This window comes from Mytilus californianus, unplaced genomic scaffold (assembly GCF_021869535.1).
Source record: "Mytilus californianus isolate M0D057914Y unplaced genomic scaffold, xbMytCali1.0.p SCAF_7, whole genome shotgun sequence".
Classification (NCBI taxonomy): Eukaryota; Metazoa; Mollusca; class Bivalvia; order Mytilida; family Mytilidae; genus Mytilus; species Mytilus californianus.
In genome coordinates this window covers 34,572,824-34,599,384 of record NW_026262723.1, presented here as the reverse complement: position 1 = coordinate 34,599,384, position 26,561 = coordinate 34,572,824, and the positions used below count along the sequence as shown (strand labels likewise).

Sequence of the window (26,561 nt, the reverse complement as noted above, 5' to 3'; positions counted from 1 at the left end):
TTGAACATTTCACATTTTGGGAGTGTAAAGGAAATGAAGGGATATTGTAATAGATAAATTGCACATAGTCCCCACACTCATGTCAGTTCAATAAATCAATTGCAAAAAAAAAGGAACAACACTCTATTGCTTTTCTTTATCCATTGTTATCCATACGTTTCAACTTTCTAAAAGAAAAAGTGGGTTTGTGAGGGGCTTTTTTGTATTTTTTCCACAAAAAGTTTGAAATTTTTACAAAATGTATATATTTTATTTGCATTTGGAATTAAGACATCCACTGGTTACATAAGATATTTATCATGTCTGTAGATCATGCTTTAGACTTATTATACCCCACGCAACGGGTTGCGGAGGGTATAATGTTTTTGACTCGTCCGTCAGTCTGTCCGTCCGTCAGTCCTGTTTCTTGTCATTGCAACTCCTCTCAAACCACCCAACAGAATTTCACGAAACCTTTTTAGATAATAAGGACATACTATGTAGTTGTGCATATCAACAGGAAATTGCGATTCAGTTTTTTTTCTAGGAGTTACGCCCCTTTGAACTTATTTACTTTAATGTACTACTGCAACAGTTTGTCATCGCAACTCCTCTCAAACCACACAACAGAATTTCATGAAACCTTTTCAGATAATAAGGATATACTATGTAGATGTGCATATTGACAGGAAATTACGATTCAATTTTTTTCCAGGAGTTACGCCCCTTTGAACTTATTTACTTTAATGTACTACTGCAACCTTTTGTCATCGCAACTCCTCTCAAACCACAAAACAGAATTTCATGAAACCTTTTCAGATAATAAGGATATACTATGTAGATGTGCATATTGACAGGAAATTACGATTCAATTTTTTTTCCAGGAGTTACGCCCCTTTGAACTTATTTTACAACTGCAACCTTTTGTCATCGTAACTCCTCTCAAACCACACAACAGAATTTCATGAAACCTTTTCAAAAAATAAGGACATACTACGTAGATGTGCATATCGACAGGAAATTACGATTCAAATTTTTTTCCAGGAGTTACGCCCCTTTGAACTTATCTGCCCAATATACTACTGCAACCTTTTGTCATCGCAACTCCTCTCAAACCACACAGTCAACAGAATTTCATGAAATTGTAGATAATAAGGACATACTATGTAGATGTGCATCTTGACAGGAAATTATGATTCAATTTTTTTTTCTGATACAATTTTTTTTTCTTACACTTATTTTATTTCTCCAATGACAATGTGGGGACGTGGGGTATGTGAGCGCACTCACTAAGGTTCTTTCATTATAATAAATATATTTATTGTTCTTTTCAGAATGGCATATCAGGTAAGTTACAATGTATATATTTTAAAGATAAAGTAGTGAAAACAACATTGATTTTTTTTTAATTTGGATAATTTGGCCAAAATATTTTGTGTAATTGTGGCTTAATTTTCCTCCAAAATATAAAGTTTTTCAAATATGTCCTGTATTACATAGAACATAGAGAAATGTGTAAGATATCAATATAATTAAGACACCCAATGAATTTAACTTTAATAATAGATTAACACAGCAAGGATCCAGTAGCAGGTACAAAAAATACCTGTACAACACAGCAATATAGGATACAGTAAACTGGTTCCCTGTCTCTAATAGTATTAATAGTACTGCAGTGAAAAAATTATTAACAATGGTTGTCCGAGTCCCAAATGCTGTTCCTCCAAACATTTTTCTAACATTTATTTTCATGGGTAATGTACCAATTTCTGTGGATTGAGAATAATTTACATTTGGTGGATATTTTTTTTGTGATTTTGCAAAATTCTGCATATAAGCATTTAGAAAATTTGACAAATGATAACGTTGAACATTTAAATTCTTGGTTCACCTGAACCACTATATCCACAATAATTGGTATCCCATGAATAATATTGAATCAACAATTATCAGTAATAATTCCTTGTGAATTTTAGAGTAATTACCCAGGAGGAGGTGGAGGTTATGGAGGTTATGGTGGTTATGGTGGGGGTGGCTATGGGGGAGGACCCCCACCACCACCAGGAGGAGGATATGGTAATGCAGCATACCCAGGAGGAGGAGGATATGGTGGGGGGTATGGAGGGGCCTATAATGTCAATGCTTCTCCATATGGAGGATTTGGAGTAGGAGGGTACCTAACTGGATCTGCTCCACCCCCTGGAGGACAACATGGTTATACAGGTAAGAATTCAAGGACAGCAGTGTCCAAATTTTGAAAGAATGTAGCAGACCCAAAGAGCATTTCAGGGGAAAATTAGGCAAACTAATGCCATTCATGTCAGCCATATTGAAAGAATAAAAATGTTTCTGAAGGATACAGCCTTTATTACAGGTTGTGATTAGGGCCTAATAACAATCTGTATCCTTTGGAAAAACTTTGTAGTCACTGAAACAAATAACTATCAGAATCCTTTTGAACCTTTTTCTGCTCAAAGCTGAAACTACTCATTTGAATACTTATGTATATTACAGGTGGTTATACCAATAGCAATGGATATGGTAATTTCGCGGCTGCCATGGGTTGTCAGCAAACGTATATTGGTCATCAACAGGTACATATTTCCTACTAGGAACTCTGAGAAGCATTATGGGTAATATTTTCAAAAGCATAATTCCAAATGTTATATGTTGACAACTTCCCAAAAAATGGAAATTCATCCAAGGGCGATCACTCTAGCAGGCATCAAAAGCAATTTCATTTGGACCTGGATATCATCAATGGTTTTCAGTTTTGATGTTAAGGCAAATTTCCATTTTGATGTGAAGAAATTTAAAGACAGATTAAATTTATATTGTCAATAAGAAATAAAGTGGAATGGTTTGTCTTACATGCCTTACAAGGCCCATTGTAAACCAAAAAAAAAAACAAAAACTGATGATGCTTTTTCCATTAAATAGATAGCTCCATCTCCAGCCCCTCCCAGTGTGTACCAAAATGGGATTGACCAACAAATGGCATTAATGTACCAAGAGATGCAGCAGTTGATGAGACAAGTAAGTTTTACTGTAAATTCAGAAATTTTTTAGTGCTTTAATTTTTGCGATTTATGAAGTATGGATAAAAATGTGAGATAAATTCTGCATGCAAATAATGCTATAAAATATAAAATGCAACAATTTTTAAATTTTTATTTTTGTGATACCTACATTGTATTCGGTCACAAATTTCTTAATGGTAAAAAGGAAATTATGGTGTAAACAATGAATAATGAAGATGATAATGCTGTAGCGTTATCATCTTAAATTGTTGCTATTGAATCTTCCTTATGCTATGACCTCTGTGGTCTTTTGGTTGCATGTTTTCCTCATGTGCAGGATGTCAGTGGTTTGATCCCTGGCTAGGTAAAAATGCTTTTTGCATTTTTCTCCACTAAGAAGGCTGCATTTAGGAGTAGTAGCAAAGACTGGTTGGCCTGTCGTCAGAATAATGTGTCCTAGTGAGGTTACACATCTTCCTGTGGACTTATTATGTGTACTGGAATGTTAAAAATTCAACTCAGTCTGTCAGTCGAGTATAAATCAGGGTTTATATTCATATCACGTTATCATGTTTATCGCCCTTAGTATGCATTTAATTTGCCACTGAATGGTGAAACAGCTATTCAATTTTCATTAAGGAACAAAACCATAATTTGATAAGTGTTTGAGTATTGAAATTTTTTTGGTCACCTATTCTTTTTTTTTACAAAACTTGTTCATTTGACTGCAGTATTGCCCAGAAAATTGAGATATGTGATTTTAAGCCATTAATTTGCATTTATTTTGCCATGTTAAATACAGGCCATCTATTCTTTAAATTTTCGATCTCTGACAAAATTAAATTTAATGATAATGTTGCCAAAAGTGGGAAATATGATTCAGTTTAGTATTTAAAGAAAAAATATAAGAAATAAATATTTATTCAATATAATTTCCCATTTTAGCAAGCTGAAATGGAGTTCCGTGTCCAAGAGAAGGAAAATAGGGTGAGTAAAATAAAAACCATCCTACTTAGGGAAAATAGGTTTAGATAAAAAAGAAAAAAAAATATGCTAATCAACATTTGCTCACACATTGTTGTCAATATATTGGAATTTTATGAGACTGTCATATAAGTGAGAGGTTTAGCTAGCTATAAAACCAGGTTTAATCCACCATCTTCTGCCTGTACCAGACAGTTGTTTTCAATTCCTTTGATATGTTTGAGCTTTTGATTTTGCCGTTTGATAATCTTGAGACTTTCCATTTTCAATTTTCCTTGGAGTTCAGTATTTTTGTTATTTTACTCTCTACATTGACATGAATTTAGAATATTAAAAGTAGTATAAATGCAGTGCCTCATAAAAATGAAAATAAAAAGCTTGAGATATTACTTTGTTAAAGTAAATATCAAGTCTGCCTACAACAAGTAAACAGTGGTTTACCCCCTTCTTTGGAAAAAAGAGAAAAAGAATTAAATGAATGTGCAAATCTACAACAAATTGAGTTAAGAGTATTTTCTTTTCTACAAAAAAACTTTTAAATTTCATATCTTAATCTTGTTACTAGGGAAATAATCATATAAAATTCATTAGAATATCAAAATGAAATATAAATTGGGAGATACAAAAATCAACTTTAGTTACTAAACATCCATGGGTTCAGGGGTCACCACACTAGAGAAGCTCCAGGGAGAAGTTTATGTTGCCCTCGATTTTCAGTAAAATTCCCCAATGTCGCTTCATGATTTTTGAAAAATTCCGCATCCAAATGCAAACGATCTGATATTCAAAGAAATAAAAAATATGTTATCTTCGAATTCAGAATTGAATTGTCCGCAATCTTTTACACCAACATTGAAATTGCTAGACAGGGTGTACTATAGGCAATAAACAATAAAAAAACTTCATTTTGCGATGTTTGTTTAAATGTTTCGCCATCTTTGTTATTGAAATTGTAGAGGGCGCCCTTTTTCTTTTCAAAACTCTTATCATTTACCTAATCCATATTAATAATGCAATTTTAATTTTGATATCTCACATTTACTGATAGATATCAAAATTTGATGCTTCATTAAAAATTTCTCATTTCTTTTCAAATGTTGCATAATGTAAACTGGAATCCACTTGTATTTAAACTATGTACACGGTTAAGTAGTGAGCCGGGAACCAGCACAACGATGTATAAACTACAAAATGTAGTCGGTTTTTCGTTAAGGATTTGGTGTTACAGACTGCTGCATGTGCTTTGTTTTAGCTAAAGGTCTTTAAACAATATTGTGATGAATACATTTAGTATTAATTTACTAAAGGACGGCACTATTTTACTTTCAAAGTCTTATATTTTTGTAAACTATTAAGTACGAATTTTCCGTCACATCTCACACTGTATTTGTTCTCGATTTACACGATACCTTTTTCAATTTCCGGTAATGATAAATACAACTTTTCCAATGTTACTTTTTGTTATTTTGTCATATTTTAATACTTGTAAAGCGTTCTAGAATCATTTACATGCATTTTCAACGTCTACTTGATGATTGAAAATTGCCTTTTCCATGAAAATACCTCAAACAATCAGAGTTTTCAACAAATGACAAAAACTTTTTTTTTTCTGAATTCCTATTAAAAATAATTTAAAGAACAAATATATATCTATTATGATCTTGGCAATGAAAGACAGTGAAACTGTATTAAAAGATATTTAAACTTACTTATCCGAATTAGTTATTATTTTTTTAAAGGGTTCTTGCTTTATTTACTGTATTAAACACAACTGTGAGCAATTCAAAACAGACTTTTGTTTGAAAAATCTTTGAGATGCAGCAAAATTTGACCAATATAAAATCTTCAATTCATTCAGACCTAACTGCACAACCGTAGCACTTACAGTCCTTATGATAATTTTTGACAATTTGCATCCGTAGGTACAAAGGTAATTCACACCACAAGCATGGCAAGTCAAGTAAATACCACCTTAACAGTTGTCATGTAAAATGCTTTGAAAAATAACAAAAAGGTAAAGATGCTTGAAAAATTTAATTCTTAAAATGTATTAATGCGATCCTTCAATTTTTCCTGAAGTCTCCCTGGTGGGGCTTCACTTCTCCTTGAAGTCTCCCTGTTGGGTCTTCACCTCTCCCTGTTTCGCTGCCAGGGAGAAGTCACTTCTCCCTATAATTCTGAAGTGTGGTGACCCCTGGCCCGGTTACTGTCTGGTTGATGTACAACAGTACCAATTAGTATTGACATAGGGCAAAGGCTGAGGTTAATACTGGTTTTGGGTTTGTTAAAACTCTAGGTCTGGCTTTAATAGCTTAGTAATTGTAATCTTTGTTAATTATGGATATGATTTCTTATTAGCTAATAAGTATCCTGATAAAAATTGAAAAAGAAAAAAAAATTAAAGGAAAAGGTAGTGAGTTCTTGCATTGTTAATCTTGAAATAAAAAGAATGGACAATTGATTTAAGCTATCAAGGTGTAATACCACCATTGATTTTCCCCTATTAGTCTTTGTTAAATTTGCACTTTTCAAAAAATTATGCAGAATTTATCTTTGTTTCAAATAAAGAAATACTTGGCATGAGTAAAGTTTTATTCTGTCCAGTACTATAGAAAAAATTTCACATAACATTTCATTGCATATAAGAAAATAACCATCACTGGAAGTTAACCAATCAAATTTTCCCCCTTTTTTAACCTGTGTACAAGCTTTAGTAACCATATGCATGTAACCTCAAGTTTCCAAAATATTCTATAGAAACCCCAAATAAAGAAATAATGGTGCTTTGAAATACCCAAGATATATGTTTATGACTCAGAAATGTTTTACTGCAATGAAATGTAGGATCAATTACCTACAACTGTCAAATTCAAAGGAATATTTTTTTTCCACCTATTTTCGTATGCAACCGGATGTGACGTACTATGATTTAGTGGTATTACACCTCAAGAACAGTTAAATAGGTTATGGTAATTTTCTAAAAAAAATGAAGATTGTATTGTCTGTATCATAAATTTATATTTTTACTGTATTTAATAGGGAAGAAGGAGAAGGAGGAAGAAAGGGAGAGATGATGATGATGAGGAAGAGGAGGATGAAGAAGAGGATAAAGAAGATGAAGAAGAAGATAGTGTAAGTCAAATCTGTGAATGATATTAATGTCTGATATTCTTCTTAAGCATGAGTTTTGCACAAATTTAATTTGGTCCTGGGAAATTAGAAAAACTTAGGAAACTTCAAATCATATTAAGATAATTCTAGAACTGTATATGATATAACTTAGACCACTTCATTTGACCATAATTTAGACCAAAATCCAAATATACAGATATCTCCTGAATTTAAATTGTATTTATTGCTTTTGCTTGCAGTAACTGTTGTTGTATTAAATACAATATTTAATTATTTATCAATTGGTTTCCAGGGAAAATCAGTGAGTATAGCATGAATTGAACTATTCAGCTAGCAGATTATCCTTCCCATTGTTTTCCCCACAATGAAAGGAAGACACAAAAAAGTCGTGCATATCCAAATACTCAATGTAAAATTGAGTACCAAACGCACTGATACCTGCATAAAAAAAAGTTATATATGTTTCTGAGTTTAGTGTGACGTCCATTTTTGCTGAACTAGTATACATTTATGTTTAGGGGTCAACTGAAGCCTGCCTCTGGGTTCGGGATTTTCTCGCTGTGTTGAAGACCCATTGGTGGCCTTAGGCTGTTTTCTGCACTTTGGTCGGGTTGTTGTCTCTTTGACACAGTCCCCGTTTCCATCAAGGCTTCCAAAACTGTCATATTAGCTGGACAAATATAAATTTATCGGACATTGTCCGACTGGGCCAAGCATTAAACGGACATCTTACGTGGGATTGCCATTTCAACGTTCATGTTATTAAAAAAAATCAACCATTGTGACTTGACCTTGTGCCTTAAACATCCACACTTTACCGTTTATAAAAGGGACAGTACTCTATAAACAAGCCCAACTATAATCCCCTCTCATTACAATCAAGGTTAATTAAGTGTCTAACAGCTGAGATTTACCTGTGATCACCTGTGTCAGGTAAACTATTTGTACTGGACATCAATCGATCTTTTTGGAAGTTATTTTTTTTTATTAAAATTAAAAACATTCCTCGTTTAATTCTAACCACTTTATAGCAAACCAGATTCAGACAATCAGAAAAACGTATTTAAAACGATAGGATCATAATTTACAAAGGTGGTAAAAAAGTTTAACAGACAGAACCACATCGATTGAAATATTAGAAGTGTGCGTATGTGCACAAGTGTGATATTTATTATTTAGTAATGCGTCCGAATTCATCCAAAACAATAAAAATGTCATTTATACCATTATCTTACGTTCATTTCAAGTATTTTCCCTGAGAAATAACGTGGAAAGAACTGCTTAAACTCAATAATGCTAGATTAAAATACACAGATTTTGCACAACAGTCTCCGTTCCGCGTTATATCGTTGTCTAGTAAATATCCGGTATTGGAAAACGTGTTTATCAAATAACTAAGCTGGTCCTCGACTGATTAATACACTTTGTTAAGTCTGTTGATATATGCCAATTCGAACCATGTGGATATATGCCAATTCCAACCATGCACTATCAATGAAATTGTTAATGTCAAAAATGAAATTCATATAAAAACTGAAAAAGTATGAAGTCTATGAAGTTTATCTTCCTTTAATAGTTTAATGGCTTTATCATATGGTGATGTTCATCTTTTGTTATGGGGTAACCTTTATAATCTAAAGGGATAAAAAACAGGATTGAAAAAAAATGTCTGGGTGGCTCAAATATTTTTTGGATGCCCTGGTTTCCATTCTCAAATTTATTTAATACTTACAGAAAACATTTATACTAAAATTTTTATCTATAAGAAAAAATAATTTCTTTTCTCTTCTGGAAGATTTGTACACACACAGATTTTAGAATTTGAGTTTAAAACAAGTAGCTTCTAATGTTAAATGTTAAACCTTCTTTTCCACAAGACAAAACAAATGTATATATAGGTTTCCTGCATGATCAACCCTAATTTTGAGCTCTTATGTTTTTATTATACCCCGCTTTAAAAAAGTGGGGTATACTGTTTTGCCTCTGTCTGTCCATCCGTCAGTCCGTCTGTCCCATGAATATTTTTCGTCGCATCTTTCTCAGGAACTACATTACAAGGATTTCTGAAATTTGGTTTCAGGGTTTATATGAGTCAGCTATACCATGTGATGCGTTTTCAGATTCATCACTCAACAACTTCCTGTTTACTTTATTTTTTTAGCGGGTGGGGGTATCATTAGTGCAGCAGTAGCTCACAGATTCACTTGTTAGGATTTCATCACCATAAACTTTTCACCAACATATGAGTTGTTGTAACCACTTATTCATTATATCAAAATATGCAATATTTTAGGGTCTCAAAAAATTTAGACCTTCTGATCCTATAATTCTTTGGCAAGAAACCCTATTTTAAAAAACAAGATACTGCTTTTTGCAACTTCTATTACTTCATTGTAAGATATATGACTACTTCTTTATGTATATATGTTTAATTTACCATTGATATAGTAGAACGAAAAGTATGAAGATAATCTTCTAGCTGAATGTATGTCTATATACAGTGAATTTGTTAGCGCTCGTCATTTTCGTCAATTACGAAACGGTTTTCAAAATGACGAAAGTATTCCAAATCAATTTCGTCACTTAAATTTGGAAAGAGTAAAAATGTTTTCCCATGAAAATACTATAATTCTACCTGTCTTATTGTTTCTGACAAGTTTATAACCCTCAGCTAATTAACATATACAACAGGTGTTATAAGTTGTGATTATCGCCATCGGATGGGTCACTAATCCGTTAATTATTTATCAACCTCATAAATATTTTCCCCAGTAAAATCAGTCAGTCGGCATTTCAATTTCAATATTTATCAAACGAGCACAATTTGCAGTTCGTTTGTCGTAGTTTCGTCATTTGAGTTTTCCCTTGGAAAGTTCGCATTTTAATTTCAATATTTCGCCATATTTGATATAACTTTTAATTCAAAACTTTCGACAATTTCAATTAAAAAGATAGAACTTTATTCATTACATTCAGAAATGTTTTCACCATTCAAACAGGTGCTTCCTTTACGATGAACTGCGCATGCGCGAAAGTATTCTTATGAATTTAAAGACAGTAAAACGTAGAATACGAAATAATTAAGTATCAAACTAAACGAGAGAGACAAATATAGTTCTTATCTAGCAAATTCAATTTAAAAACTGATAATTTCCTGCCTTTTTTAAACACGAACCAATCCGTAGATGAATCCGGATTCATTCTGAATTTATTATCCACTAGTCACTTCCCGTTTTCATTTCATTTGGAAATCGAAAGTAAACATGATCTAATTCATGATAAATTTACAATTTAAAGTCATTAGAATTGTTCCAATAAGGATTTGTACAAATCCTTGATTCCAACTTTATAGAATTAATTCTAAATATCGATTTAAAACGTTTTTAAGGATAATGAGTATGAATAATGCAGTGAAATAGTCATTACAAGTTCATTTATGCTGTGATTCCTGGTTTAAAAAAAATGGATCCCAACTTTTGCTGATTAGGAATGTACCCTGAAACTAACTAAGGTGAAATTGTGAACTAGATTTCTAGATCTTATATCCTAATCTTCGTATTAAAGTGCCACATCAGTCAAATCATGCAGGAACTGCCTAGTATGCCTAAGTCCTTCAAAGTCTGACAAAGATGTATAGATAGTAATATACATCCTAGGTCCCTTGCTGCTACCCAAAATAAGGTTGATTTTCATCCCGTGCAAAAGTGACTAAAGCCCTCAAAATCCTAGCTTAAACCCTGTCTATATATATATGTAGCTGTTCTAATTTACGGTAGCTAAGAGTTAAGATTCGGTGTCATATTAGTTGTTTATTCCTGCATGGAAACAATTCATCAAATTTTTACAGGACATTTTAAAATTTTTTTTATTTGTTTTGGAATTTGTTTTTAAATGGATTTCAGAAATCAAGGATTTTCCTGATAATTTGATTAAACTTAGTTGATTTCAATATTTTGGTTGAATTTGACAGGCATATATGCGCCTGGCTGTTGCTTTTATGATCAAATATCATTATCATTCATAATTGTACAATGAAGGAAATACCTTAACTAAGCAATTGGTTCCTAAATGCTGTTGAACATCTTTAACCTGATCTTAAAATATTTCAAACAACACAGCTTGTTTTAAAGGTTGCATTTTTACTGAGCTGTATATCATTAATATTGTATTGTAATTTTTAGTTTTTTTCTTTTACTAAGCATTGCTTTTATTAATGAATTATTTAAAATTTCCCTTTTCTGTTATATTTGGTGTCAAGTTTTTAATGTAAATAAATATTATTGTGTTTGTATTTAAGTTTTATGCCAGGCACATAGCTAAAACCATGGTATTTATAAATTTATGACTTTGTTGAATGTTTAGTTTAAAATAATTGTTATACATAACAATTCATGAATTTGTTGCTGTTTTGTTTAATTGTTATACATAAAAATTCTTGAGTTAATTGAATGTTAAGTTAAATTATGATGTATTATGAATTTATGGTAATTGAATTTGATTGTTTTTTGTAACATTGGCTCATACATACTTCAAAGTCAACTGTCAAATCTAAATTTCTCGTCATTATCAAATACTATTAGTTAGAAACTTGAAATAGTGACCTTTTCCAACATCCCTACTTCTCAGAATAGACTGAATATTAATAGAAATTAATTTTCATTTGTGCTAAAGTGGGTAAGTACACAATTTCAAGATAGAAACTTGCCATCTGAAGACTTGGTTTCAATTCCCATATTTTCAATATGGACTGCACTCTGACGTCCTTCATCCCCAACAAGTCCTAAAAAAGTGCATCAGATGTCAAAGCCATCTTGGACTAGTCAAGCTCAAAATCACATAGAGTGAGTCTAGACAGGTTATGAATAAAAACAGAAAAGGTATATATTTTATATTTTCCAAGCAGAATACAGCCATTTTTATAGGTAAAGAAATCTGAGCATAAAACAAGAACATTTTGAAGAGTTTTTTAAGTTTTATTAATCATAGTCATTATTGTTATAGGGACCCAGAGAAGAGGACATTAAGGAGAGAGTTAAGGCATTTTATATAGCCGAGTTATTGAGACGTATCGATAGATCTGGTACATTAGATGTCACAAGTGGAACAATAGTAGGATACCCCTACTATACAAAGGATGATCCTGTGTTAGAATTTAACACAAAGAAAAATGGATATGAATTTGATCCAGATAAACCACTAAAATGGGACCCAGAGCTTGATTGTGAATATTTGAGAGAAGCCCTCAAAGGATGGGGTAGGACTTTTAATATTCAATGAGAATATATAGAGATCCTCCTGGGACTCATTTAGGTTATCAATATGTCATGTGTTTTTTCAAACACTTGGAGGGGATTTAATCCCTATACAGAAGTGTATACTTTTTTCATTGTACATTTGTAGACATTCATAAACTGTAAATATACAATTCCCAATCAGCTGCCATCTATTTTTAAGATTTTTTTTCAAACACCAACACAGCAGACAAAGTGTAATTGTTTCTGTTAATGTATAAAAAAACTTGATTTGAAGGTTAATGCTTCTATGCAGATATTTTAAATATATAGTTATAAGGACTAATGAAATTTGTTAGTGGGCATTTGGGAAAAACTCAAAATGCAATTATTTTACTTTTTTCTGATAATAGGAATAGCAGGTCGTCTACTTTCACTTTATAATGGTATTGTTCGTATTGCAAACATTATGAGTTTGCCTCGCATTTATTTTAATGGTAGTTTGGTCAGGTTTCTGTTTTCAAAGATTTATATTATCACAATTATGCAAAGGATTTTCAATTTGTTAGGCAAGCATTTTTCAATTTGTTATGCAAGTGTATTTCAATTTGTTGGTTTACAATTTTCATTTTAATTTGTTGGTCTGCTGTTATCTGGAGCTCTGCACATGTGTATTACAGGTACAAATGAAGATGCCATCATCCATGTTATTACAACCAGATGTAATGCTCAGAGACAAGAACTGAAGAAAGCATTCAAAACATCGTACGGAAGGGTAAGACAGGACATTGTGAAAAGTAATGATTTGTATTCCCTTTTTATACAAATAATATAAATTCAGCTCTATCAAGTGAAAATCTGTCTTGTCAGGTCACCATGTTTTTGTCCGGAAGTAGAAATACCTATGCATTTTGAACCTCAGTTCAAAGGTCACCTCAAGCTCTCTTATACAGTCAATTTTCTCTGGCCTGGAGGTTGAGCTTTATTTACAGGTTTTACTGCATTCAAATGGTTTATTAACAAACCAGATAATACATATGCCTGAAATAATTTCAGAGGAGAAGTTATGAAAAAAAAAATATCTTCTCTTTCATTGTTTGTTCTTTATAAATGAATAGGCAGATAGATGCAAAATGAAATTATGCATGTTGAAATTGTCATATTTTTCCTAAAATGTCATTGTTACACAGTTTTTGTAAAATTAGATTTAAGTCACAGCAAGAGTCTAATATAGTTGTGAAAACATTTAACGGAGACTTTAAAGATATGCCATCAACAGAAAATAATATGATCAATGAAACACTTTATAAATTTTGTGTGGCAGAAGTGCTTTTCTGGATTTACCTTCAGGAACACTGAAACCCAAACATCTGAAAGCTAGGGATGTATAAATACATAGAAATGGACCATGTAAAGGTGGGGTATCTGCACGGAAGAACGCGAAATAAAATTTCCATTTCACGATGAACGAACAATTAAAAATTTCTTGCACGTTGATCTTTTTACCGATTTCACGAAACACGGTGAATAACGAACCTTTTTCACAGCTGCACGTGAAATAAAAATGGCAAAACACGTTGCACGAAAATAACCCTTTACCACTCTCTGAAAAGAATAGCCAAATTCATCAGAGGTCAACTTTGCCTAGCTAGTTGAGTTGAAATCTAAGTTTCTTTATAATTTATTTAAGAAATGAATGCTTCTTTTTATAATTTTATTGTGGGTGTTAAAGTTAAAGCATTGACTGAAGCGCAGAAGTGTTTCATACTAAAAATGTGCACCTTGATCAACACTTTAACAACAATATAAAATTATAAAAAAACATTCAATTCTTATAATTACATTTTTATGCTACAACTGTGAAATCAAGAGTGATATCAAGCTTCTTGTTTGTTTTGCTATATGCACTCTTGTCACAGTCAGGGATAGCATGTGCAGTCATAGCTGTTGTATTTTATACGGAAATAAAATATAATATTGAAGTGTCTCGCTATTGTTGTCAGCCAATCAAAATCATGGATTCTAATGAATCATACAGTCAGGAATTTGATGTTCAGTAGTTGTCGTTTGTTGATTCATAAGTGTTTCTCGTTTCTCGTTTTTTATATAGATTAGATCGTTGGTTTTCCCGTTTGAATGGTTTTACACTAGTTATTTTTGGGGCCCTTTATAGCTTGCTGTTCGGTGTGAGCCAAGGCTCTGTGTTGAAGACCGTACTTTGACCTATAATGGTTTACTTTTATAAATTTTGACTTGGATGGAGAGTTGTCTCATTGGCACTCATACCACATCTTCTTATATCTATGTAATGTAATTATTGATTTATTAAAGAGGAATTTAAGAAAATTCTTAATAGTACAAAAAGAACATTTCCTTTGTGTCTTGAACCAGTATTTTTGTCAGATAAGCAGCTTTTCATTATGTTTTATATTTTTTAGGATTTGATCAAAGATTTGAAAGGAGATCTATCATTTAACTTTGAGACGGCAGTGTTAGCCTTGTTTGTTCCGCCTGCAGAGTATGATGCTTGGGCCATTAAGGAAGCTATTTATGTAAGGTTCTGCTTTATTCATATTGTGTGAGATAGGAGTCACAAGTCAATACACTTGATTTTTGCATACATTGGTAACTTTTTGATAAATGCATAGACAAAAATTTCTGGTTGGCATTGTATTAAAGATGTATCAGGGCTTTTCCAGATATGTTTAATTGGTCAAATATTATGAAATGAAAATTAATTTGTACCACCTGCAGACAATAAACCATAAAGTATGTAGAATGGAAGCAGCATATTTTTTAATGAAACATACACATTTGATATTTGAAATTCAATTGCAATTTTGATTTAAAAGCAAAGTCATCATTCAAAGAATAACAGACAATGACTAGATCAAGAAAAAAATACCCCTCTCACCCAAAAAAATATATAGGATGTGTCGGAAGCTAAAATTGAGCAGCCAAAAACTCACAATGATCTCAGGTGCTATAGAATGATAAGCAGTTCCTGTTCCACTGTTTCTTGTGACACCCACTTTGTTACTCGTGGTTTCTTTCTGTGAATATGTGCAATTTTTTTTATATTTTGACAGGGTCCAGGTACAGATGAAAGAGCTTTGATGGAAATACTTCTTACTAGAACCAACCCACAGATACAGGCAATCAGAGATTGTTATAATAATGGTAGAGTACTTTAAAAAATGTTAAGAATAAAAAATAACAAATCTAATTAACTTCAATCTAATTAAAATTAAATCTCCGCACTCGCAAGGAGCGACCAAGCATAAAAAAGTTACCTAGTGCGGGATTTGATTTTGATTAGATTCAATTAGCTAAAAGTATTTTTCAAATTTATTATTGTTTGTATAAATTGTCTGCCTCAATGCCCTATCTATGATAATAGAGGGGCATTATGTTTTCTGGTCTGCGTCAGTCCTTTTATCTGTTCGTCCATCCCTAGTCAGGTCATTATTTGGTTGACGGTATATTACCATGAAGTTGTAATCAAATCAACTTGAAACTTGGTACATTTGTTCATTATGACAGGATCTTTTTAAAATATATCCCAAATTAGGATTTTTACTCAAATTTTGTAGTTCAATGAACATTGAAATGTGATAGTTTTTAAGGAGCATGGCATGTTGACCTATGGTCACATTTTCTTGTTTAGAAGATGACTAAAAATTTAATGTTTGGAGCAAGAATTTGTGTAAACTTCAACATTTCCCTTGCAAGTGAGAGATAAAAAAATTCCATAATTTTATTCAGTAAAGAAATTATTTTATGTTTATCCATTGAGCTTGTGTAGGTGTTTATAGAATCTCATACAGTCGAACCTCGTTGTGTCGAACTCGGTTAGGTCAAAAACTTGGATGAGTCGAAGTGATTTTCTGGTCCCGGTAAAATTCCCGTTTGATCAATGCATAATCACCTTGGTTGATTCGAATACTTGGTTAAGTCGAGTAAATGTTATAGTCAAGTCTATGTAAAATTAATGTAAATTAACCCCGATGTCTAGAAGTTTGGAAGTAAGAATTTTCGAAAGATGTAACCCTAATGATAAAAATTCAAATAGGATGTATTCCTTATGTAACCTAATCATTTTCAAAAGAGATTAAAGCTGAGTAAATATACTTGTTTGTATAACATTTAAAATGACATGTTTATGGTGACCAGTAATTAACATCTTTATTGATCGTCCAAGCGGAACGTTCATGTTTTGAATACATTTCACCTGACATAATAACGAAACAAATTTAATTGACCCAAGCCGAGATTAAATGAATCGTTAGAATTAAATTCATTAATTACAATAGGATTAAGACTATTATGATAAATTCATTATAATTTAATGTAAAGCAGAGGACCTCACCAGAGACCATTCAGAACTTGTTTCGTTCTGCGAATGATTTCATAATTTATAGTGACCAACCTTTGTAAATATAAATGTATAATATTGATTTTATTTGTGAAGATTTGTATCTGTACTTGTGTGTTTAATTATTATGAAGGACCCAAAAATATGGAGATGAATACAAAATCATAAAATGTCATATAAAAAAAAAGGCACACTGTTCAAGGTATCTAGTTTACACAAATTTCATGCATTCCAAATTTATGACGACACACTCGACCTCGGATGAGTTGAACCTTGGATAATTCGAATACTTTGGTCTGTTCCCTTCGACTTTCGACATAACGATGTTCGACTGTATATTTAAAATATTTTATATATCATACGTCTCTGAATACTGAAATATTTCATATCCAAAAGGATAGTTTATTAGTATCAAATTCAGAGCTTTTCCAAAAGAAATAATCTATGGTGCCATTAAAGGATACATCATCAGAATGTTTGCTTGCATTTTATATGACTTTTTATGCACATAGACCTTGGTGAGCAACACAGGCTCTTTAGAGCCTCTAGTTACTATATACTGTGTTTGTTATTTTATAGTTGCCAGTCCAAATTCCAAAAAAAAAGAAGGTCTGATTGATAAAGATATTAAAGATGACTGCAGTGGGGACTTCAAAAGACTTCTGGTTTCTGCTGCTCAGGTAAGAAAACAGTTCTGGTGTCTGCTGTTTAAGTACCGTAGAAAGGCTTGTATAGTTCGCACTGGTACATAGTCCGCACCCCCTTCTCCCCACGAAATTTTAGGTAAAAAAACTTTTTGTAACTGTTAGAAAAGGTCTAATGAAACTCCGGTAATTTCAAATCCTGTGCGGTCGTTTGCGGTTTTTTTCTTGGAAAAACCTGTTTTCCATCATCAAACAGAAGCTGAAACTGCTTGTAAATGATTCTAGAACGCTTCATGATTGTTAAAATAAGTTTAATTCACTTAAAAAACAATTTCGAAACTTGCGTATGTTTAAACAGGAAGTTTAAAAAGCACGTGTAAAAGAAGAAATTAACCGGTGAGAGTCGAAATCCGTACATAACAGATATCACTATAATACGACTTTGAAAGTAAAACAGTTCCATCCTTTTGTAAAACAGTCTTTAATATATCTATCACATTAATGTTTGAAGGGTCTTAAGCTAATACAAACCATATTTGTCAGTATGAAACACCAAAACGGAACGAACAATAACCGATTACGTTTTGTAGTTTACAAATTCTAAGCTGGTTTACGGTTGTCTTTTTGACTATGTTTGTATAGTTTCAATCAAGCAGATACCAGTTTATTTCAACCAATGCATTGAAAAGAAACGAGAAATTTGTAATGAAAGGTTTAGTTTTTATATTTATCAGTATTAATTTGATATTGAATAGAAATAACTTATTAATATGGATGAGTTAAAATTATTAGTTTGAAAAATGATGAGCGCCCTCTACAATATAAATAACAAAGATGGCGGAACGTAAACAAACCACCTCGCCCGCGAAATTGAAATTTTTCTCTTATTTCTTGCTTATTGTACGTTATAGTCCGCACCCCGTCTGGAAGGTCCAATTTTGGAGAATAAAACCGCGGACTATACAAGCCTTTCTACGGTAAGGAAAACTTCTTTTGTCTGATACTCAGGTATTAAGAACATAAGACTTCTGGTGTCTTTTGTTCAGGTAAGGAAACATTTTTCTTGCCTCTTCTGCTTATGTGAGATATATATGATAATGCCATCATAAAAACTCCTCTATTGCCTCAGAATTACTGTCCTAAATTATCAACTGTACATTTTCATTTACAATTTCGTCAGCTTACCATACTAATCGATCCAAACATGTGTTCATGTACCTGTCCCAGAACAGAAACCTAGTCACTGGTTGTCTTTAATAGCAAAACTTTAATAATTTTTATAGCAAAAATTATCAGCAAGACGAGAACTACAAATCAGTCTAATGGCTGAAATCGTCAATTGAATCCTTATTAGAGTTATAGCTCTTTAATGACTATTTTTACCAATTTTAGTGTTTTTTCCTATTATCTTGAAAACTATAAAAGCTAGATAGACACTTTAATAACAAAAAAATATCAGCAAGACATGATCTACAATAGGTCAACATGGCAGAAATCTTCAGTCTATGACTCCTTATTGAAGTTCTCTACCTTTAATAATGATTTTTACCATTTTTTTAAGTTAATTACTATTATAGTGAAAGCTATAAAAGACAGATGTGTTATGTGGTAGTGAGGGGTATTATTTTGCAAGCTTTGGTAGCAGTACTTATAATTTTGCATTAAATAATTTGTTTATTGTAAGACTCTTCCAATCAGTCATATAGTTCAGTAAATGCCTGGATGAGCACCAATTGACAACACTACCTGACAAAGAATCTAATTGGCAAAGAAAACTGAAAATGCTTTTTCTCATCTAGAAAATTTATGATAAAAATAAGATGTTTACTTATCCAAAGGCAGGTGAAAAAAGCAGTATTTATTTAGGCGTATCCTACTATAAAAAATATCTAATTTATTTGTTAATGCCATTGTAGGGTAACAGATCTCACATTTCAGAAGAGAAACTAAAGAATGCAGTAGAAGAACTGATGTCAGATGGCAATCCAACAGGAATGTTTGAGGTCAACTTTGATAAGTTGTGTGATATCAATAGAGCCAAGGCTGATGCTAAAAATCTCTTCAAAGCAGGAGAAGACAAATGGGGAACTGATGAAGAAACTTTTGTTCGAATCTTTGCCTGTAGAGATTATTACCAGCTTAGGGCTACATACAATGAATATGTGAAGGTATTTATGTCATACATACATATGGACTTCATGTGTTGGGGCAGAAACCTTAAGAGTTTTATTTTGTCTTCTGTCTATCTAAAATGTGCCAGTTTCCAACTCCAGCTCATATTTTCAGGTAGATGTCTTCTTTTTGTTTGGAAAATAATAAGTTCTGATTGACTCAAACTGAAAAAAAATAATTAATAGTTGGTTACTTTTCAAACTTCAAGTTAGGAGTAGAATTTCTCCACATAGGACTTGCCAATGGAAAATAAAAAAAAAAGTAAATAAAGCACACATTTGTAAAGCAATATTTTACAGAAAGAACTTTATTATGAATTTGATTATAACAATTCAGGGTGTCCAGTATTGGAATAAGTATTGAGAGTGAGTACTCCACACTCTTCTGTTCTATTATTTACTGACTGACCTATACGGTAAAGGTTTTGCTGACTATTAGGGCATTATATAGTCTTATTGACAATGACAATCATACCACATCTCTAAGTTTTCATTTATATTGTATTACAATGTTAGAATGGTCACTTTGCCATTTATTTATGACCTGGAGGTTTCTATATATTTTTTAAGTACCTTTGACAAAACCTTTTAAGTTGAAATATTCAGCTGTCATTTTCTGTCTTAGCTTCTATTGTTTTTTGTGTTTTACCTTAAATATTTAGTTGTAGTACCATTATCATTGGTGTCAGCATTCCCTACATTTAGATGCAGTCTACAGTATAAACTATTTAAACATCAATAACTTTGTCAAACGTTTGGAAATTTAAAAAAGAACTTGGACAGAATCTTCTTCATGGTCAAAAGATAGTATCCAGAACAAAATTTTGAGAATAATATTTTCATTTTCTACATTTCATTGATAAATGGACTTACTTTTTTTTAAGTTAAAGTTTACATATATAACTTTATATATATAAACATCAGGGGACTTTGAAATATTGGTTTAATCTATTTTAAACATCAACAGATTTATCCGTCATGGAAAGTTACAAAACTTGAACTGAAGCTTCTTCACAATCAAAACAGAGCAAAATTTTGAAATAATTTATTTTCTATTTTCCTTACTTTACTAAAAAATGGACTTTTGTATTGGCAGTCAACATTGCACTATTTCACTGACAGCAGAAATTGGAGCCCTTACAAATGAATGAATCTGCAGTATTTAATGTTAAACTGCATGTATTTAATCCATATTTTCTTGCAAACTGGTCAGTTTAGTTAAATTTACTTTCATATCAATACCATTATATTTCAGATCACGCAAAGAGATATTGAAAATTCTGTTAGCCGTGAAACATCAGGGGACTTTGAAAGAGGACTTCTGTCTATTGGTATGATCTATTTAATTTTATATATATATAACTGTCGTCACCGTTAAAGCTTTAGAATTGTGCTAGTTCATATCGCACATTATTATTTTTATTTAAAGCATATATTTGAACTCTCTGTTGTAACTAGTCATATAACCTATGTCGTGTTTAACACATATTTAGAATTGTGCAAGTGTCTTACCTGATGTTCGGTTGGACTTTTTTATTGTATAAATTTCAAGATTGTTATAGTTTAATCTAAGTAGACTGATATATGATTCATTCAACATCACAATCATATTTACTGATGAAGGATATCTGTTATCCGAAATATTTATAAATAATTACATTTATAGTTCCTTTTTTTTTGTTATTGGTGTTGTTGTGTACACTTTTTAGGTGTTTATATATATATATATATATATATATATATATATATATATATATATATATATATATATGATTAATAAAAGAATTTGTATCATATATATAAAAATAAGGACACATGAAATCATTGTCAATTTATGTTTGAATTCACAATAAAAACTACAGGTCATCTTAGAAAACTATTAACTAATTGTAAGCTTTAAATGACTCCTGACTAGCAAAAAACTAATTAATTCAAAAGGCATGACTAAATGCTTGATTTCAGTAAATACCATGGAACAAAAAACAGTAATGGTAGACATCAACCAACCACAACTATTAGGACTACAGACCTGCAATAATAAACAATGACTGACATAAACAAAATAACAAAACATACAAAGTACAGATCTAAGAGTACCTGCAGTTACTGAAAGCAGGTTCAAAGACCAATTTAAGCTAAAAAATTGACCATGTTTTCCTCGATTAATTAAATCAGCACACTCAACATGCTCAAGTATTTAATGTTAACACATCATAAGCAGTTTGAGAAAAGCATGACCTTGATGAATATAATTACATTATGTCAATATAACATTGGTGTCAACCATATGGTTGATTGAAATGAATACTTTCATCTTCATGTCTTTTGGTCCTTGATGGACAGTTGTCTTTGTCAGCATTCATACACCATTCTCCTCAATTTTATCAATATAAATGAATGATGTCAAAAAATAAATTATGTTCAGATAATGGATCTGCACAATGGAGAAACTGAATATTTAGATGACACAAAATGGGTTTTAAGCTTGCATATACTATTTTTCAAAATTAAAGGTTGCTTGTATGTTGTTGTTTGTTTCAAAAAGTTATTTTTCTTTGTCTTTAAACAATCGAAAAAGTCTAAATTGACCCCTTTGGAACAACTGATTTTTGGACTTATTCAGTTATAAAGAATATTCATTGTTTAAAGTTATAAAACACCAGGCTTATTTTCCACAACAGATGGGTATTTCATCCACTCGAAATAGCAATGGCTAGTGTGTTTGAACAGTTAAAAGGCCAAATCAATAACAAAGCTGAAATAGCATTAAAAACCAGGAAATTAAAAGTTATGCCATTTCTGGCTAAGGAATTCTATGCCTTGGGTAGAATGATCTAAGTGTTCTCAATGATCTTATCATTTATAAAAGTTAATATACAGAAAATGACTGTGTCATTTGATATTTTTTGTCAACATATGATTGTTTTCTACAGGGTTGGTGATAGGTACCCTTTTGGAGGAAACATCTATCAACCAATTGATCAATAAAGCATGGCCTGATGCATGAGAAATTTAGACAGGTTTTCAATAAATGCATCAAGTAAAATTTAGACTGATTTAATTGTTCCTGTTGAATATATTGTTCATCTTTTATTGTCTAATTTCAGTGAAAAACATTAAGTGTCGTCCAAGGTTCTTTGCAGATGAATTAACATCTTCAATGAAAGGTCTAGGAACCAAGGACAATCGTCTGATCAGAATTATTGTATCCAGAAGTGAGGTAAGTTCTTTTGTAAAAATTGTTTAGATTTTTTCTATGAAACCAATAGGTACTAATCTTAGATACAATGATTTTGGGGCATCAAGTTTCAAAATTGCAGCGAAAGATTTACCACATTTCAGCCATTATGGTCATTGATCAGAAGAATGAAATATATATATAAATAAAACACTGAAATGATAATTTCCTTTGCAAATTTAGACATCAATTCAAAATGGCTGACACCATCAAACATGCTTATACAGGACTGTTTTTTGGACAATACATTAAAAAAATCTTCTGAAATGAAGTAAAATATTAGACCACAGTCACTCTAAAGGTGTCTTATTTCAAAATACTATCACATTTTCTCTGATCAAACCATAAAATTGTCAATTTAATACAAAAGGAGAAAGACATACTGTAGATGTATATTTTTTTTGTTGGTTACCAATTTCCATTGAGTTTGTGGATATATAAACTGTGAATTTAAATCTTCAATGAAGTACAAATGAGTTATAGGCCAGGCAGAACCACACAATCAAGTATCCATGAAAATTGAATTTTTGCTCTATCCATGAAAATTGGTTCCCACAAAAATAAATGAATCCACAGTATAACAATAAACAACTACTACTTCTTGGTGGCTTCAGAGTTTATATGATCATATGGAGATAACATAACTTTCAAAGAAAGTGTTTTTTTTGTATGCCCCCCTCCCCACATTTACTGTTCTAGAGTTATGCCCTTTTACAAATGGAAAAATTGCTGAATTTTTTGTTTCTGTTCTCTAACTTAAGTTTGCCTCAACCAAGTGTTATACACAATGCTTATTACCACAAAACTCAGGTCAAGTTTGAATTTGGGTGGCATCACTTTTACCATTCTTGAGTTATATCCCTTTATAACGTTACATGCATGAAGGGGCATCACCTGTGTCCCATGGACAAATTCTCCATTTATTTCTATATTCTCAGGAATAGGATCCTTACCTTCAACAAACATGATCAACATTATGATAAATAGTAAAATTTGGAAAAAGATGATGCTACATAAATGCATTGCTAGCAATGCAGTCTACACTTTTGGTTACATTTTTCTAGTGCCAAGCGTTTCTGAGATCTGTTAATATAAATAAGTTTGCAATATACAATAGATTACAATGTCACTTTTACTGAGGTAGTTTATTCTTATGATTTTTGTCGAGCCTTCGACTTTTGTTGAAAAAGCGAGACATAGGGATCCTACATTCCGTTGGCGTCGTCGGCGGCGGCGGCGGCGTCCACAAATATTCACTCTGTGGTTAAAGTTTTTGAAATTTTAATAACTTTCTTAAACTGTCCTGGATTTCTACCAAACTTGGACAGAAGCTTGTTTATGATCATAAGATAATATTCAAAAGTAAATTTTGTAAAAAAAAAAATTCCATTTTTTCCGTATTTTACTTATAAATGGACTTAGTTTTTCTGCCAGTTAACATTACATTCACTCTGTGGTTAAAGTTTTTGAAATCTTAATAACTTTCTTAAACTATCCTGGATTTCTACCAAACTTGGAAAGAAGCTTGTTTATGATCATTAGATAGTATCCAGAATTAAGTTTTGTAAAAAAAAAATTCCATTTTTCTGTATTTTACTTATAAATGGACTTAGTTTTTCTGCCAGTTAACATTACATTCACTCTGTGGTTAAAGTTTTTAAAATTTTAACAACTTTCTTAAACTATCCTAGATTTCTACCAAACTTGGAAAGAAGCTTGTTTATGATCAGAAGATAGTATCCAGAAGTAAATTTTGTAAAAAAAAAAATCCATTTTTTCCGTATTTTACTTATAAATGGACTTAGTTTTTCTGCCAGTTGACATTACATTCACTCTGTGGTTAAAGTTTTTAACATGTTAACAACTTTCTTAAGCTATCTTGGATTTGTACCAAACTTGGACAGAAGCTTGTTTATGATTAAAAGCTAGTATCTAGAAGGAAATTTTGTTAAAATTTTGTACCATTTTTTCAGTATTTTACTTATAAATGGACTTAGTTTTTCTTCCAGTTAACATTACATACAGTCTGCAGTTTAAGTTTTTAAAACATTTATTAGATTCATAAACTATCCTGGATTTTTACCAAACTTGGACAGAAGCTACTTACAATCAAAAGATAGTATAGAGAGGAATTTTTTTATTAATTTTTTTCCTCATTTTTGTTGAGCCTGCGATTAACAGCAAAAGTAGGCGAGACACTGGGTTCCGCTGAACCCTTACGAATTTTTGTACAGAGTAAGTTTATTTGAAAAGTAATTTATCATGTAAATAAGGAATATTGAATCCTATTAATATCATTTATATAAATAATATCTTTTCAGATTGATATGGTTCAGATCAAAAAGCATTTCTTGGAAAATAACAAGCAGACTTTATGGGAATGGTTGAAGGATGACTGCTCTGGTGACTACAAAAAATTACTGCAGGCTATTGTTGGCAAAGATTAACACTAAATATTAGTAGTTTGATAGACATATTATGTTGTGTTCTTTATTGTTTTCTTGGCAATTATCCAACAATATATCTTCTCTTTTGCATATAACATTTTTTTTTTATTGAATTTGATTTCCTGGTAAATAATTTTTTTAAATCTATATATTTTTAAGGCAGTGAATTTTTAAAACCAGCCTACTAGAGTCTAAGTTCTAACAAGTTTTGCTTGGCATAAATACAGCATATTCATTTTTTTTTGTATAGTAGACTTAGGATACTTTCATTTATATTGCAGATACGCATAGATTCATATGTCAGTGTCTTATTGAATAAAATCTAGCATACAAAATTAGTTCAGTCACATTGTACAATGATATCTGTGCAATAAAATGGAAAAGATTATTTCTCTGTTATATTTGCTTTTTTATTTGATATTCCGTCCATGTTGTTATCTTTAAACATTCCCTATATGCATCTATAATAAAAAAAAAGAGACAATAAATCTACGGATACACAGTATACTTTCTGTATTTATACATATGATTGTACATTCCGTCCATGTGTACTATGATTTTTTTGCATTTAATTGATTTATATCCCTTTAACACATATAATTCTCACCTTTTTATTATACCTCTATGGAATATTGTACTTCCTGTTTCTCATATTATAGGTTCTTTATTTAGATACGTTAATGGGATATGTTTAACTGTGATACTTTTTTGTGATATAAATAGTAGCATTATTTTTTTTAACTTTATTTTACTTACACTCTCATTTCATGTTGTGTTGTATCTGATCGATGTAGGTCTATGATGAATCAAATTGAAAAAGAAGAATAACATCTTATATAAAGTTTCACCTCACTTTTACTAGCAATAGTTTGATAACAAAATGTGTTAATAATTTACAAAATATATCAATTGTTAAAATGAATCTTTATATTAAAGGTCTAAGTTAGCTTCTTATGCAGGTGGACAATTTTCATTACAGCAAAATATGTGATTGCTAAGAAAATTAATTACTGTTTGGTTCATTATTTAGATTGTGGGTTGATCTTGTTAAACTTTTGATTTAACTTGAGGAATGTTTACCTTTTAAATTAATTCAATACATTCGTTACATTTTTGATACTTAAAATCTTTGTAAATACTTTGAATGACGAATTTGTAATATTGCATTTGAAGAAGGGTACATTAATTCATTTTAAAACTGATTGTTCTTTTCAATTGATACTTGATTTATAAATGAGAGTTGAAAATTATTTTACATTTGACTTATTAAAATAGACCTACAGATTGTTTTAGTTGTTTGTATATTCATTACTGGAACAACAAAAAGTGTGTCAATATGA

At 31.3% G+C, this 26,561-nt stretch overlaps 2 protein-coding genes across 2 annotated transcripts in view; both read left to right on the top strand.

Moving 5' to 3' along the window:
• LOC127707916 (uncharacterized) overlaps positions 1–26,561 on the top strand; it is a 90,676-nt gene that overhangs the window by 57,899 nt on the left and 6,216 nt on the right. The window lies entirely within an intron of this gene.
• On the top strand, positions 1,314–26,506 carry LOC127707911 (annexin A7-like). Its single transcript, XM_052212672.1, has 15 exons — positions 1,314–1,326; positions 1,956–2,202; positions 2,494–2,573; positions 2,920–3,015; positions 3,945–3,986; positions 7,023–7,115; positions 12,117–12,369; positions 13,027–13,121; positions 14,785–14,898; positions 15,436–15,526; positions 17,301–17,401; positions 19,282–19,533; positions 20,792–20,867; positions 22,644–22,756; positions 25,096–26,506. Exons 1-15 carry the CDS (start codon positions 1,315–1,317, stop codon positions 25,219–25,221), a joined length of 1,791 nt encoding a protein of 596 aa, XP_052068632.1. The 5' UTR covers position 1,314; the 3' UTR covers positions 25,222–26,506.

Bases quoted from the DNA above. Each gene is read 5' to 3' on its own strand.
- LOC127707911 (XM_052212672.1), top strand. The intron at 2,203-2,493 runs GTAAGAATTCAA...TGTATATTACAG, and splicing joins AGGACAACATGGTTATACAG to GTGGTTATACCAATAGCAAT. The intron at 7,116-12,116 runs GTAAGTCAAATC...TTATTGTTATAG, and splicing joins AAGATGAAGAAGAAGATAGT to GGACCCAGAGAAGAGGACAT.